General features: G+C 39.3%; 1 protein-coding gene across 5 annotated transcripts in view; it reads left to right on the top strand.

The window, feature by feature from the left end:
* LOC125454670 (parkin coregulated gene protein homolog) overlaps positions 1 to 12174 on the top strand; it is a 304227-nt gene extending 292053 nt beyond the window's left edge. For all 5 annotated transcript variants that reach the window (XM_048535690.2, XM_048535692.2, XM_048535691.2 and 2 more), the window contains one exon: positions 11802 to 12174. In XM_048535690.2, coding sequence (XP_048391647.1) covers positions 11802 to 11962 — 161 coding nt within the window. In that variant the 3' untranslated portion in view covers positions 11963 to 12174. The remainder of the gene's footprint in view (positions 1 to 11801) is intronic.
* The last annotated feature ends 4907 nt before the right edge of the window (positions 12175 to 17081 follow it).

Below are 17081 nucleotides of genomic sequence, written 5' to 3'. Positions count from 1 at the left end.
AAGGTCACTGATCACTTCAAAAAATTTCAGTTAATCAGGAACAGTCAGCATGGATTCATGAATCATAAATCTAATAGATTTTTTGAAGGGGTGACTAGGGTGATGGGTGGAGATAAGTAGATGGATGTTTTTTATATTGACTTTCAGAAGGTTTTTGTGGATTCATAGAGATGTAAGGTACAGAAACAGACCCTTCTGTCCAACTTGTCCATGCTGACCAGAAATCCTTAATTAATCTTAGTCCCATTTGCCAGCATTTGGCCTATATCCCTCTAAATCCTTCCTATTCAAATACCCATCTAAATGCCCTTTAAGTGTTGTAATTGTACCAGCCTCCACCACTTCCTCCGGCAGTTCATTCCATACACGCACTACTCTCTGCGTGAAAGCATTGCCCCTGAGATTCCTTTAAAATCTTTCTCCTCTCACCTCAAGCCTATGGCATCTGGTTTTAGACTCTCTTACCCCGGGGAAAAGACCTTGACTACTCACCCTATCGATGCCTCTCATGATTTTACAAGCCTCCATAAGGTCACCCCTCAGGCTTTGATTCTCCAGGCCAAGTGTGACTTGCTTTCATTAAAATGCATCTTCCACAGCTTTCAAGTGTGACTTGCTTTCTGACCAGAAAAGGATAGATCAGGGTACTTTATTAGAAGTGTAAAGTTAAATACAGTGGATGTCCATTGAGATTTGGGGGTTCAGGTGCATAGCTCTTTAAAACACACAAAAATCGTCAAGAAAGATAATGGAATCCTGGTCTTCATATCTGGAGGGCTGGACTACAGGGATACAGATATTACGCTGCAGACACAAAACCCTTCTTAGACGCCTGTGGGCAGATCAGGGCACCACACCTTAAGAGGATTTTTTGAGCTTGGTGGAAGTTCAACTCAGGTTTACAAGAATGATACCAGGACTTCAGGAGTTAAATTATGAAGAGAGATGAGACAAATTAAGACTTTTTTCGCTGGAATTTAGACAGCTGAGAGTGATCTTATCGAGGCCTTCAGAATATTAACAAGGAAAGACAGTTTATCTTTATCTACCCTATTTCCACTTGTTGAAGATTCTAGAACCAAGGGTAATAGTCTAAGAATTAGGGCAGGCCATTCAGGAGAGATGTTAGAAAACACTGCTACACATTAAGAATAGTGAAGGTTTGGGCATCTCATCCTAAAACAGTGGCTGATGCAAATTCAATTGTTTAATTGAAATCCAAGAAAGACAATTTTTTAATTACTCATAGATATCGCAGGATATGGACCCAAGGCAAGCCTATATAGTTGGACCGCAGTTCAGCCATGATATTATTGAATAGCAGATTAGGTTTCAGGAGCTGTTTCTATGTTCCTAATCCACATTTTGATGCTATGCAAATACTGTGTCTTCCTTATTCACCTTAATTTCCTTTCATGTTTGAATTGACCTGATGTCAGAGGAATAAAATAAGTTTAGGCTCCATGGTCTTTGAGCAATCTTTGCGTTCAATCTCATGTTACACTTCTGGCATAGTCGGCAGAACACCGATGCTCTTGCATCACGTCATGATGGATAAGGTTGAAGAACACCTGGCTGAGATGGAATGGATGGTGAAGGTGTTGAAACTGGCAGTATTTTTAGTGGACGCTAAAGCTGCTCTGGTATCATTGGAGCTCAAACATTGTCAAAGAAAACTGGATCTTTAGATCAAACCTAGGCTGAGGTTCCTCATGTATGTGGTGATATGGAGAAAGGAAGCAGTACTCCTGATTAGGTATTCTACTTACCAATGAGTTGGAAGCTGGTTAGATATGGAGGAAGAGACTGAGGATGCACAGTCAATTATGGTATCTCAATGAGGTGAGAAGGCAGCATTCATGATGGTACCACTGTGTGGGACACCCTGTCAGAAATACTGGGAAGAGACACAAATGTTCAAAGAGATCCACTGTGAATCTTTGAGGCACTGACAAGAGTTTTTGGGATAGCAGTGGCCTGACAGCAGAGGTTTTATGAGCATAATCAAGCTAAAGGGGAGGACCCTCTGATCCCTCTGTCGCTGGAGTTGAAGTCATATGACCACATCTTCTTCCTGGATCTCTCCTTAATCAGCATTGGACCATCTCCTTGCACTCACTACACCTTCTGTTGGAGATTTCCAGGTAAATGAGTGTATTGCTGAGCATCACATGAGGCGAAGCAAGGTGTTTGAGTTAAAATCCAGAAGAATTATGAGGGAAACTCTAAGAAGTAAAACATTGAATAATTACAAGACTGACAGGACCGATCCTCCAATCTCTGCGAGTGTATTCCTCCCAAATCAAAATATCAGGCTCAGACTAAGAGCCAGGATATCTGGGACTCTGAAACCCAAAGACTCATTGGAGTCTGGATACAGGTAATGACACCAAAATTGTTGAACTTAAATTTGGATGGTGGCCTCAGCAAAAGGTTCACAAAGGGAAGTTACTTGAGACTAAAAATCTGGTAGATGATATGGGGAGAAGCAACTCATTCAGCACTACTGTGGAATCTGAAGTGGCATTGTTTGATGGCTCAAGTGAAGTGGAGTCCCAAATGATGAAGAATCCTGGTGAGATCTTTTTGTTGTAAATCCAAGGAGTACACCCAGTTTGGAAAGGCATACTCCCTCCCTGGAAAACAGTGTAGCAATAAACTGTTAGAAAACTGAAGCAACAATCATATGACTCCTGCAGTCCTGACCAATCTAGACCCTATGTGAGTGGTTTGCCATATATCCTAGGTTCCTTGGAAGGTACTGGTAGAGAAATAAGCTAAGGAAGTCCTCTTAAGCCAATGCCGGAAATCACACCAAACCTTTCTATTTGGCCAAATCAATGATGTAAGAAGAGAATGCTCCCTTACATGTCGACCCAAACATTCTAGATATTATAACAAAATTGAGGCTTCTAATCACACAACTGCTTAGCAAACGGTCAGTGTGTACGATGTATACTTGTCCGATAGCAAGAATCAAGCAGGGAAGTGTTTAACACCCTCTAGCAGTAGTTGATAATGGTGCAATAGGGCACAGAGGAAAAGGTGTCTGGGAGAATGATGCCTCATGGGATCAGACAGGCAAAGGATTTCCTCAAATAAAAACAGAAAACACTGGAGAAATGTGAAACGTCTAGCAGATTCTGTGGAGAAAGAAACTAAATTAATGTTTTGGGTCCAAAGACGCTTCTTTATTTCTGAACCTGCCTCAACTGGTCTTCATACTGTTGCTTCCAAACCCATGTGGAGAATTTTATTTTCTCATTTTGTTTTTGCTTCTTTAGCAAAAGATGTCAAAACTAAGCCCTTTGGTTCTCAATCCTTTATGTCCAGATCCCCTCATGTTTTTTTAAACTTATCCTGGATTGCTCAGAGTGCAGCAACAGGCCATTTAGCCCATCATCGGCACTGACCCTCCAAGGAGCATCCCGCCTAAACTCAAGCCCACTTCTTATCCCTGTAACCCCTACATTTAACATGGATAATCCATCTAACTTGCACATCTTTGGACTTGGGAGGGAACCAGAATACACAGTAGAAATCCATGCCAATTTGGGGAGAATGTGCAAACTCCACACAGTCACCCAAAGCTGAAATTGAGCTCAGGTCCCTGGCACTGTGAGGTAGCAGTGCTAATCACTGAGCCATTGTGCAACCAAACTTCTAGCAAATCACCTCTCACCCATCTCCTCTCCAAGGAAAACAGTTCAAACTTCTTCAATCTATCCTCATAATTGGCATTTCTCATCCCTGGAACCATTCTTGGAAAATTCTTCTACACTGTCTCCAGCACACTCATTTTCCTCACAAAGTGTAGCATCCAGAATTGAATACAGTACTCCAAGTGAGATCTCACCTGAGTCCAGTGTAGGTTTAACCTGATTTCCTGTTCTTTTATCCTATGCTCCATTAATGAAACCTACATTACTACAAGTCTTATTAGCAAGTCTCTCTATCTGTAATGCCACATTTAATAACTTATGTACATATTAAGCCAGGTCTCCCTACATTTGCACACCGTCTGGAATAATACTCTTTATTTTATGCTGCTTCTACATGTCCCTTGTATAAATGTGAATGACCTCACACTTCTACACATTGAACTTCATCTGCCATCTTGCCTATATCTTTTTAAGTTCTCCACTGTCATCCTCACAATTTTCCAATGGTTCTAAGTTTTGTGTCTGCAGACTTTGAATGTATCCCCTGCACAGTAAAATCCAGATATTGGAAGTGCACGGGTTCCAATACTGATTCCTGGGAACTCCATTACATACCTTCCTCTAGCCCGAAAAATACCCATTGACCATTAGTCTCTGTTTCCTATCACTCAGTTAACTTTGTATCCATGTTGCTACTGTGCCTTTCGTTTCATGAGTATCACTTTCCTCTCAAATGCTCTGTGATACTATATCAAGCTTCTTTTGGAAGTTCATGTACACTATATCAACAACTTTGCCCTCATCAACTCTCTGTGTTACCTCTTCAAAGAATATCCAGTAAGCTACTTAGACATGATTTTTCCTTCACAAAATCATACCAACTCTTCTCAATTAGTCCACAGTTTTCCATGTGACTATTAATTCCATCCAAAATTATTGTTTCTTGCAATTTACCCATAACCAAAGTTAAACTGACTGGTAAGTAATTGGTGGATCTGTCATTACAACCTTCTTTGAACGATGAAGTAATTGTCACTTTGTCTCCATTCACACATAAGGTGAACCATCGGTTTGATTGGGACAATATCAGGATCCTGGGGCAGGCCAAACAGACAAGCATAGGAATTTCTAAAGGCCTGGTTCTCCACAAAGAAGGCCATCAATAAACACGTAGAATTAGGCCCTATATATACACCACTGTGAAGAAAAACTGGAAATGAGGTAATCAACTCCAACAGACCTCAGAGTTTAAACATCAGGTGGGAAAACAAAACAGTGCTTCATTAGAGGCTGCACTGATGATGTTACCCAGCAGGGTAATGAAATATCTGCAAACTAACGAAGCAGCTCGGCAAGCGAACCAACCACGAATATTGCTGTTGACTGAATTTCCTACTCTGACAACAGGTCTTGGGTAGCATTTGCACTGTAGGTAAAGACATATGCAAAATATTCATTGAACACCTCAATCATATTGTATTCATTAGAGTGTAGAAGATTGAGGGGAGATCTAATAGAAACTTACAAGATAATGTATGGTTTAGAAGGGGTGGACACTGGGAAGTTGTTTCCTTTAGGCGGGGAGACCATGGGCACGGCCTTAGAATTAGAGGGGGTAAATTTTAAAACAGAAATGAGGAGACATTTCTTCAGCCAGAGTGTGGTGGGCTTGTGGAATTCATTGCCACGGAGTGCAGTGGAGGCCAGGACGTTAGATGCCTTCAAGGCAGAGATCGACAAATTCTTGATCTCACAAGGAATCAAGGACTACGGGGAGAGTGCAGGGAAGTGGAGTTGAAATGCCCATCAGCTATGATTTAAATGGCGGAGTGGACTTGATGGGCCGAATGGCCTTACTTCCACTCCTATGTCTTATGGTCTTATACTATATGCTTCCATGAGTAAATCCCTTTTTTGGTCCCAAATTGATCTGAGACCTTTTAAATCTTTTTTGCAAATGATGTAATCATGGAAGACTTTGGGATTTCTGTTTATGTTAGCTGTTAGTCTTTTCTCATAATCACTTTTTACTTCTCTTGTTTGCTTTTCACCTCCTTTCTGAACCATCTGAATACAGCTTGGTTTTTATTTTATTTATTCCCTGACACCTATTATGAACATATTTTTTTTTCTCTAACTTTAACTATTGCCTCTGTCAACCAAGGAATTCTGAATTGTTTTATTCTAGCTTTTCCTTTTGAGAAAATATATTTTGACAGTGTCCAAATACCGCCGCTTAGTAGGTTGCCCATTTTTCAACTAATGTTGTTCCCACCAACCTTACTCTTGTGCTATTAACTAACAACTGGAAATTACTAGAAAGTAGAAATTCTTCAACTTTACTAGTCATCAACTCTCTTAACTGTGTCTATAACTTCTTACTTTCCCTGTGATAGTGTTTCATAATTACCAGAATTGAAACACAGCCCTTAACAGCAGCTGCTCAATAGCAACCGACTCTTGACTTACCTGTGACTTTTTAATTCTCTCTCCATCATCTTTTACATGGTTTCTGCTCTCTCTCTCTCTTTCACACTATTTTTTTGTCTGATGGCGGTTGTCTCCAGGTTCTCCTCCAGCTCCAAGATGCTTCTGTGAGTGATAAACTGTGGTTTGCCTGAAAGGACCCACTGGCAGAGAGTGAGGGTATAAGGGGAACACTGACCTTCATGGCCACTGGAAGAACTATTCTCACATTAGTTGAGAAGCTCCAGGTCAGTGTGGAGGAAGTGGTAGAACTCCATAGCTACCGCTTTTATTAACCATAGCCTCCTCAGGCATTGTTCTGGACTAATTGCAATGTAGAAGTAGTGTTCCCAGAATACTGTTTATGATTATAGCTTTCTTTCTTGAGCCCTTCTTCTTGCCCCTCTTTGCAGAGCGTCCTTTCTCTGCCTGCTCCCCCATGTCCTGCTCATGTTGCAAAACAAGTGGTATTGCTATAATTGCCTCCATCAGGGCAAGGCATTGTTATTTCCAGTCTTGCCATGATTTGAAAAGCCTTGGAATAGTTTCAGCAACTCACCAAAATGCTTCTTCAAATTTTGTCTCAATATTAATAATTCAAAAGGGCAACTTTTGACTGGCCCTGTTTAGAAGAGGGAGATAGAAGACGGGAAGCTATAGGCCAGTTAGTCTGACCTCAGTCAGTTTTAAAAGTCCATTGTTAAGGATGAGATTGCAGAGTACTTAGGAGTGCATGGTAAATAGGGTTGAGTCAGTACATCTTTGTCAATGGGAGGTCATACCTAAAAAATCTGTTAGCATTATTTGAGGAGGTAACAAGCAAGTTAGACAAGAAAGAACCAGATATATTTGGATTTCCAGAAGGCCTTTAACAAGTGTCATGCGGGAGGCTGCTAAATAAGATAACAGCCCACGGTGTTAGGGGCAAGGTGCTGGCATGCATAGAGGATTCGCTGACTGGCAGAAGACAAAGAGTAAGTTAAAGGGGCCTTTTTCAGGATCACAGCTGGAGACTGATGGAGTTGTCCATGTTGGGACTACAACTATTCATATTTTAATTTCACTCCGCTGACATTTGTAACATAACATTTGTTGTCCAGATATGCATTACTACAATGCTACCACTGCATGCATTGATCAAATTTGGTATGCTACATTGTATCAACCAATTTGAATCACTGGGATGATAATATCGAACTTTCATTTAGGTGCATGTAGGGAATGTATCTGTGTGAGACAATGCACTTTACTAACGATGCACAGGCCGTGGCCAGCAACCAAATGCACATTGTGGGAGCAAGAAGAATGCAAATAGTCTTTGTGATCTCACTAGCAACAGTACAACAGAACTGCTTTTCACATTGGAGTGCCACCAAGGCAGAAGGACAAGCTGTAAGAGGCAGGGTTAACTTGGCAGCGGCGAGAAGGCACCATGGCAACATTGACTGCAGTGATAGTCTCCAACATTGCTGTCCCCAGGGTGGGCAGTGGAGAAGGTGATTAGACCCAACGATGAAAGATGGTGCCTGCGGATCGGCAACTTAAATGTTAGTTGTGTCTGGCAAGGCAGTGGTGGTTCTGAGCTAGCTCAGAACTTGTGTTCAGATGGATTTCTCTTTAAGCTATATCCTTCTGTTTTCTCTTTTTCTTTAACTATCACAGGATTATGGTGACAAATGAAAGCTTTCCACTGTATTTTATTATATTTCACTGTAAAATATACATGTCAATAAATCATTCATTGATTCATTGAAGCTATGGTCAACTCTGTGTGCTTCTCTAGATATCTGCTGCAAATTAAGGACAAAGTCTCATAAGTTCCCCCTTGAATAGTCTGCTCACGTTCAGTGGCCTTTGCAGATATTCAAATGAGGGGACCATGCATGACAAGCAAAACTTGAGGAAAATTGTCAGCAAGTGTATAATTATGTGAATTTACCAAACTCAGTTGGTAGAGTGTGGTGGACTAAAATTTTAAACATCTAATTGTAGAGGAAATAGTCACTTTCTTCTTGTTAAAATTCTGTTACACAAAAGCTGTTGGGGCATGGAAGTTACCTGTGACAGAAAGTAACTTCACCAGTGACAATTAGCAACAAGGGGACAGGTAGCGACAATAAATTATCTGTGCCGTAACAGGATCCATTATTAATAGCCTTTTTAGATTTGATGGCTTTAATTTTCACGTTTAGCCAAATGTAAATCTGGTTTTAATTAATTTTTTTTATAGGGAAGAAACAAATGTGTGTTATTCATAATTTTCTCATATAAGCCTTCCATGGGGCCTAATGATCAAGGAATTTTTTTTGTGGATAAAATGAATATCAAGGTTTGCTGAAATGAAATTCACTTTGCAATTTACACACATAATAACAGGCAAGACATAGCATTCTCTGTGAGTATAATTAAAGTTGCCATTACACTTTGACTAAGTAGAATCACTTCAGTCTGAAGGTTGCACAATTGCATAAATTTTGACAATGATGTACTCCCAGATAAGCAGACTAACAGAGTTTTGTTTTAGTAATTACACATTCACTTCCATTTTCTGGGAAAGCAATAAGTTGTTGATGGCTGAAGTAGTAATGCAAAAAAAAATGTTTCTTCCTTGCCTATTCATGATTGAATTCTGATGCCGACTAGTCAGAAATGGGGTAGGCACTGAAACAGTTTCAAGACTGTTCTCAATGCACTGTCATGCACCATCATTTTGATTACTTACTTGAAGCAGCTGAGATGCACACTGTAGGCAGGTGGAAGCCTCATAAATATATTAAAACAGACTCTTATGAAAAACAATTAGCTGCACACAGTTTTTAATTTAAAAGTTGTGCCTAGTGCAGAATAAGGAAAAGCGGGTGGCAAGCAAATCAGCAGTTAGTTGATTAAGCTGTTGATGTATTTCAATTTTGTTTTATTTTGTGCTCAGTGGTGTAAATTCAGCAAGGAGACTACCTTAAACTCCTAAGCTTCACAAAGCAGAAACCATAACTGTATCCTGTCAATATTGACCCTCCTATCACCAGAGGAATTCCTTCCTGGAGTTAAAATCTGGATGTTTGTTTCTGCAGAGATTGTAAATGGTGCTTGTCGACAAATATTTCTGCAGCTTTGTGATTAATGAGATCAAGACTGAATCCAGCCTACAAAGCACTGCAACAGTGCAACAAAAGTCTTCTCCTTATTCAGCATACTCTGTGCTTTCAAGTATGATGTAACCACATTGTAAGAATTAGTGCTTGTCCACAATATAGTCTTTCTCACACATATACTGGGAATCAGGGTCCAACATTTTCCTTTTAGATTTCATGGGAACAGACAACTCAAAGCATTGGTCGCTGCAACAACCTATGAATCTGAACTGAAGATGACCAAGTGCAAATATATTAAAATATGTTTATATCAATAATTGTTTCCATGCATATTGCAAACTATGTTGTAAGGTAAAATAAAAACAGGTTCAAACCTACACTGAACATTCCAGGTTCTATAAATGTTCAAGTAGCCATTAACTCTCTTGAACATAAACCCAAATAAATATCAGTGCAAAATGATTTGAAGCAGTACTCCTTAATTTATTCATATTATTTTAAAACTATTCTTGTACAAAATTTTGTACTGTACAATACTAAGTAAAAATAGGAAATAACCAATGCATAGACTGTAGAATTTTCTTTCACATTGTTGCAAATGACAGCCATTGCCTTGATTTGTACTGGCATCCCTGACTGCTTTCCACTTTACAATAGTTTCTTGTAGAGAAAAAAACATACCCACTTACTGCCTCCTACCCACCTCCCAATCAGCAACTGCAATGAACAGTAAAACTACAGTTAGTGCCTACATCTTACTCATTTGTAGTCAGCTCGTAGGAAGGTCAACGCAATACTGTGTGCGCATAGCATTCAATCTCAGAACATGGCATGCTTCTAAATAAACAGGACCTTTACAGGGCTATCACATAGGCTGAGATACTTCAGAAGAGCAGCTTTTTCCCAGTTCCCCATATCCCACAAAAGCCAAGTCAGAATCCTCATAATAATGCTAAGTTCAAAAGATTGACCATAATTATCTTTTTGTCAACTTTTCTCAATAATATTCCACCATAAAGGCAGGGTAGGCAAATGAGTGCGGTCCTAACAATAGATAATTATACTGCAGAAAGGAAACAAAGAGGCCATTGAGTCCATTGAACTTGATTCTTTGCTGGAGCAATCTCACTTTATCCCCGGAGCCCTGCATCTTCCTCTGCTTCAAATACATATACAATTATTCATTAAAATTGAAATGAACTTAGCCTCAACCTCCAGCAGTCATCCGTGATCTAACAAAATCTTGAATAATGGCATTTTTTATAACCTCTCTGTTTACATGTTTGCTGATCATTTTAAATTGTGAGCCTTTAAACACTGGTTTCTTCGCACAGGAAGTTCCTGTTTCTTCATCAAAGATCTTTATAATTTTAAGCTTCAAACCCTTTATAAATGCCAGCACTCTAGAATTCCTGGGTTGTTTTACTGCTTAGCCAGCGACGCCTTCATCCCATTAATGTTTAAAGATTTTGCAGACCAGAGGTATATCCATAACCCATTAGATAGCTCAGGTTTCTTTGGTAGCATCAGTGCCTGTCATGTACAAATGCATCTGGTATTTGTGTCAGAGTGTCAGTTCTACAAATTTTTGAGTTCAGTACAAATGAACACAGACAATATTACTATTTTTTTCATTAAATGTCTGCCAATTCATCAACAAACTGAAATTAGGTAAAAGTTCAGAATTCTCCCAAATCATTCATTGATTGTAATTATAGAAAGCAAATTTGTGTTGGGTTGAAGTGACAAAGAGCAATGTAGCAGTCAAGAGTGGCAATTAAGAGTCATAAAAAAGTGCCTATTAGCAGACATGTGAAACAAAAGTAAAACGAGCAGTAGTAATAGTATGTTATGCATTACCAGAATGACAGTATAACATTGCTCATAATGCATCACAATACAATCATGATCTATTTGCAGAGCTGAACTTGCTTTAAAACTAAAAGCTCACTCAATGTTTATGTCTCTCTAGATGTGTCAGAACCTCAAACATGAAGTAAGTTGACTAATGTCATGTCAGAGTTTTTGTTGCATCTTAACCTTAAATTTATTGTTGCTACACCTTAAATTTGGCAATTTTTTTTTACTTACACAAAAGTGCAGATCCACTATTCTGTGAAAGCCTAACAAAAACTTTCTTTTATTAAAGTCTGAAAACATTGTATTGGAATATTTAATTCACACAACAAAGTCTACAACAAGTGTTTTATGTGTCATCACTGGGTTTTTTTGAGACAAAATAGACAGATATTAAAACCTTTTCAAATGTTACCATAAACACTCAATAATGTGCATCATGTATGAATTGTGCATGCTGCTGAGGAAACCAAAACAACCAGGGATTTCTTGGCATTTCAATTGTAAACAGATCTTCATTGTTACTTCCAGTTACAGGTGCAAGGCCAGCCAAGTTAGTCAAAACTACTCAGCTCTTCCTTACTGCTGGTCTTGTATATAAATTAGTTAGACCATACAAAGATTTCAAATTAGTTGAATATGAATTTTTGAAACTTGAAAGAAGAGGTGACACACTACCAGATTTTATTGCTACTTTTCCTTTTGTTTTTCTTTTAAACCCTAGTCAATACAGGAGATGGCATTGACTACAGCCAACAAAAAAGAGAAAACATTGGAGACCTGATTCAGGAGACTCTGGAGATCTTTGAACTCTATGGAGGAGAAGATGCCTTCATTAACATCAAGTACATGATCCCAACTTATGAGTCATGTATTTACAACTGAACCAAATAAACAGGTCTGAAGAAGTATGTTGTATTAATTTATGTAAGTAGGAATTATGTAAGACTAAATGCATCAATTACACCATCAAATGAATCACAATTGTGTTCTTGTTTCCTTTATTGTTTATCAACAATTGTTTCTTTATGAGTATGTGCATTTAAACTGCCATTGGATTCAAACCTCAGATGCTCTGAACAATAAAAACAATTTCCATACAGAACCAAATGATTCCTATTCTGTTCAGCAACCAAACACACACCCTCCTCCTGAGCGATGGCATAGAATATACATCGTGATTTACAATGGTAGTCTTGTAGGGGAGTGTAGCGGTTCAACTGAATTTTGATTGTACAACTATATCCACTATTCTATACAAAGGAGCCACAGGTTTGAATTACTATAGACTTCACATGTCGGATGACATCTGTTTTTGGATGGGAAAATACTTGTTTAGGCCTATATTCAATATAAACATTGCTTTTCGGTTTCTAATTGCATCTCAGGGCTAATACTCACATCAGGAACTGACCTAAATTTTTCATCACATGTGAGGGGCTGTACTTGTCTAATATTGTAATGCAAGGAATCAAGAATGTGATATGGGCTATGTTCCCAAGAAGGTAGTTTAAGACTTGCATATACAGTACAGAAACATAAAAGGAAAATATGTGGCCTCACTCTGGACGTCCTTGTGGCAATACACTGGAATCCAGAGTTCCATTCAAGAATTTTGAACAGTTCAGAAGCCATTTTGGACAGTGTCAACTCTGTTTCTCTTTTTACTGATGCTGCCAGATATACTGAACTTTTCTCGCACTTTTGATTTTTATTTGAAGTTTCCAGCAACCTCAGTGTTACAAAAGAAAGTTCTCTTGGCACTTTGTCCTTACTTGACGATGAGATAAGAGATGAAACTCATCAGCTAAGAGAATCCTGACTGGGGATGTACATCAAGACGAGAATTTGAGCTTAGTTCATATTGTTAGTATGCCAGTGCTAGATTGATGTCACTTATTATTTGTTTGTCTGTCTGCTTTTTAATGCCAATGAACTGACATCTTTCCAACATTTGAAACCTTGACATTGTTCCAACTCTGCAACTTTAGAGAAATTACCAAGAGCAGGAACAAATGACTTACATAATCAACAGGCTTTTGTAAATACAGTAAAATCCTGATAATTCAAATCCCAAGGGATTTGCAAACAAATATGTGTGTTATGCAGAGCTTCAAGATAGCCGAGGAGGCCCCATGAAACTTGATTCGCCTAGAAGCGAGCTTTATGTAAACAAAACCCCATATCGTTCAATTTGGTCATACTTTACCATGGCCTAACATTTCAAAGTTAGTTCCATAAAAACCCAGTCATAATTATCGCTTAGCATGCTGTCTTCAGACAGTCCGCACAGAAGATGATGCTGTGTCTCATCTTGAATCAGTCCAGCCATCGGTCAACAAAGCCTGGTTTCTTTGCAGGATTAGATTCGAGTTGGAAATGTTCTGGATTGTCTGAACCCCATTAAAAGAGGTTCCTTAACATTGGGATAGGTAACCATTCAGTTCATCCTGCTTGCTGGGGACTATGTCCACTTGTTGAACTGTTCCAAGATGTTTGCCTTGTATTTCAAACTCAGCGGTAGAATCTCCCACTCTTCACAACATTTATTTTTTGCTTCATGCCACAGTTTTCCATTTGCAGTCTCAACTTTACTTTCTCTCCGATTAACAATATTTCTAACTTTCTCAGAGGTTTAGCCATATTTGCAAGTTTTGTATATCTTTTCACATGGAGATCTCAATGGCAAATGATAACATGCCCAGTGCTGTATGATTTCATGGTCTTGAGTGGCCTAACTCCCACTCCACTTTTTTGGTGGGGTCACATGACAAACTTGCATAGGTTTAGCTATTTCCGAGTTAACAATTTGCAAATTTTGGCTTTTCACAGGCATCATTCTAATAAATTTGTTATTTTCCTGAAGGCCTGATGATGTCAACAGAATCGAAATTTTGCATCATCCAAATTAGACTCAATGTGATTTCACTGTAAAAAAATCACAGAATACACAATGAAATTTTACTCAGAACAAAAATCTAATGCAATTGCATTGACACTTACTATTTTATCTGTCACTGTAGGCATTCAATTAATTGCCATAATCCCATTGGAATCCGTGTTCTCCAGGTCTAAAATTGATTTTCTTTGTTGGGTGGGGTTGGAGGGTTGGAGTGGGATGGAATCAATGCACAATGGGCTATTTCCTTTGCAGCCCGTTCTGTATTCTATTAGAAAAAGTGTCCATGGAGGGGGCTTCATGTGTCAGAAGGCTACGAACATGTACTATTCTGACATTGCACAGCCTAACCAACAGCTGCAACATGAGAACTACTAAATTTAGAGCACGCAGGGCCAATAATTAATGTCAATCAGTCAATAAACAAGCGTGAAGTTATAAAATAGCCACTACACTAACATTCCTTAAAGGGCCAGACACCAAAAATTACAGGTAACTATCTGGAAATACTCTTTGATAATGGGAACTGCAGATGCTAGAGAATCCAAGATAACAAAATGTGAAGCTGGATGAACACAGCAGGCCAAGCAGCATCTCAGGAGCACAAAAGCTGACATTTCAGGCCTAGACCCTTCATCAGAGAGGGTCTCTGATGAAGGGTCTAGGCCCAAAACGTCAGCTTTTGTCTTCCTGAGATGCTGCTTGGCCTGCTGTGTTCATCCAGCTCCACATTTTGTTATCTTGTAAATACTCTTTAGTGTTTTTGGTAGTGCTATAAGTTTCTTAGATTTGCCAGACTGTTGTTTTATCCTTATAGAGAAGGAGAGACCCAGGTGACCTGTCCTTAAAGAGATATGGGGATAGCAATGGCAGTGCCTCTGGGTCTGCAAAGCCACAAAATGATGGAACAGCAGCTGCTGAGATGTCAAGTTCTGCCTCGCCCTCCACCAGACTTGCATCCAGACTCTGTTATGATCTTTAATAGCAACAGGAGGCTGTCTAGAAGGCTGAAGAATGTACTCAACATCTCACAGCACAAACCCTTCAACCCTTTCCTAAAGCCCATACCACCTAGATACTCACCTGAGTCCTCTGCATCCGAACTGATCTGTGTCCTTGCACACTGGAGAATATACGAGCCAGCATATATGGGATTGAAAGTAGATTAGGTTCACTTAAATGTGTGCAAGCATTCCTAAAAAAATGCTTTGCAGGAGGTTGACATTGCTGACAAGTCCACTATTTAGCTTTCGAGAAGGAGTTTTAAACTCCTGCAGTCGTTTTGGTCTTGACTTTTCCAGAATGAGGCATCATATTTTCCCTCAATTTTTAGCTGCAAAAATGTTTGTCTTTCTGATAATGAATGACAGGATCTTTGGAGTATCTGGGACACTTGGGAAAAGAAAATGTTTCATCAACCAAGAGGTTTCTGGAGAGAGCAAAAGAAGGATGAATAATGGAGAAAGAAATAGTGGGAATTAGTTAAATCAGGTGCAGAAAGAGAAATAATCAAAGGGAAAGAATTATTGGAGTAAAAGTGAGAAAATAGACAGATAATAGTTTTACATTTTACATTTCATATATTTTTCAACTTACATAAGACTCTAATCCACAGTTTCAATGATGACTATCCTCATCAGTAAAAAAAAACAAAGTGATTAACTAAAAATAGCACTGGTCACCTGGGATAGGCACTTCAGCATAGCAGACTAATGAAACACTGCAAATATCATGAGCATATTTCAGGAAGAAGCCAGAGATAAATAATTACATGGTTGCAATGATCCAATCAATGTATTCCCACCTTACCGACTTGGAAGGAGCTCTTGTTCCAGTAGAAGTCAGTAATTACATTCTGTGAAAATCAGAGCTTTCAGAAACATTGCTGCTTAGTCGTGTCTTCAAAGCCGATCCTCTGTCTGTAATACACTACATTATGCATATCACCTCCCTTAGACTATTGCTGTGCTCAGCTCCTGTATTCTATGGAGTCGTATGTGATTGAGGAAAGATGCAGTAGCTGGAATTGCTCCTGCCAGCTTTTGGTCTTTTTGCTGCTTCTCTTCTTGTTCATCATCAGTGATTTGAAGTGATTCTGCATAAGTTGCTCCCATACAGCTATGTTGGTTGGCTGCAGGGAAACAATGTTTCCTGTTAGCTACATGCACATGTGACCACCTGTCAATTGAGAAATCCAGCATATAATCCATAATCCTCTGTAGTGTGACTTTCACTTTGGTTTAAGTAAAGTTAAATTCATCCTTGTCCTACCAGACTATAGGTCACACTCTCATTAGAGAGAGAGAAAGAGAAAGAGAGCTGGTGGTCATTTAACCTAGAAGTCATCACTCCTTAAGTGAGGGGAGAAGTTATGATGGAGCATCCTTCACAGTAACCTCAGACAGTGAAGGAATTGAAACTAAACAGTTGGCATCACTCTGTATTGCAAACAACTCAACAAATCACAGGTGAGGATTTTTTTTTTCTTGCTTTTTGCTAAGGCAAAGTATATGAACACTGGTGAATAGCTGGAGCTATTTTCAGATATTTTCTGCAAGTAGTGATGGAGAAAGGTCTGTTCCCTTAACAGGTATAAGGCAGTTTTTGCAGTACCAGATGGAGACAGAGAAGACAGCGTGGGGTGAGTTATCGAGCAGGGAGAATGAGGGAGGTTCCCCATAGAAACCATTAGCCACAAAATATTTTCAGGAAGGTCCACTCCTACTTAGACCTGAAGCAGGGTGCTCAAGGAGGATTTGTTTCACCAATAAGGCTACTATCAAGCTATGTTGCCTTCTTCACACTGACCTCGATCCTGAAACCAGAGTGAAGACAGTCTTCCCAGTGGCCATGAAGATCACTGTCGCCCAAAGATTTTATGATAGTGGACCCCTCCAAGCAGATAGGCAACACCAGTAACATCTCACTGTTAGCTGTCTTTAGATATAAAATGTAAATCACAAAACTAGAGTCACAAGGAGTGGAGACTTCACCCTCTTTCTTTTCAGAAAGGAGTAACAGGATAAAAGGACATATGGATTTGACAGGACAACAGAATACTGGATGGTGCATGACACCGTTGATTCTACACAAATGGCTCTGCAG

The sequence above is a fragment of the Stegostoma tigrinum genome, chromosome 9, assembly GCF_030684315.1.
Source record: "Stegostoma tigrinum isolate sSteTig4 chromosome 9, sSteTig4.hap1, whole genome shotgun sequence".
Lineage (NCBI taxonomy): Eukaryota > Metazoa > Chordata > Chondrichthyes > Orectolobiformes > Stegostomatidae > Stegostoma > Stegostoma tigrinum.
Note: the sequence above shows the minus strand (reverse complement) of the source record. Positions and strands in the feature narration are given on the sequence as shown.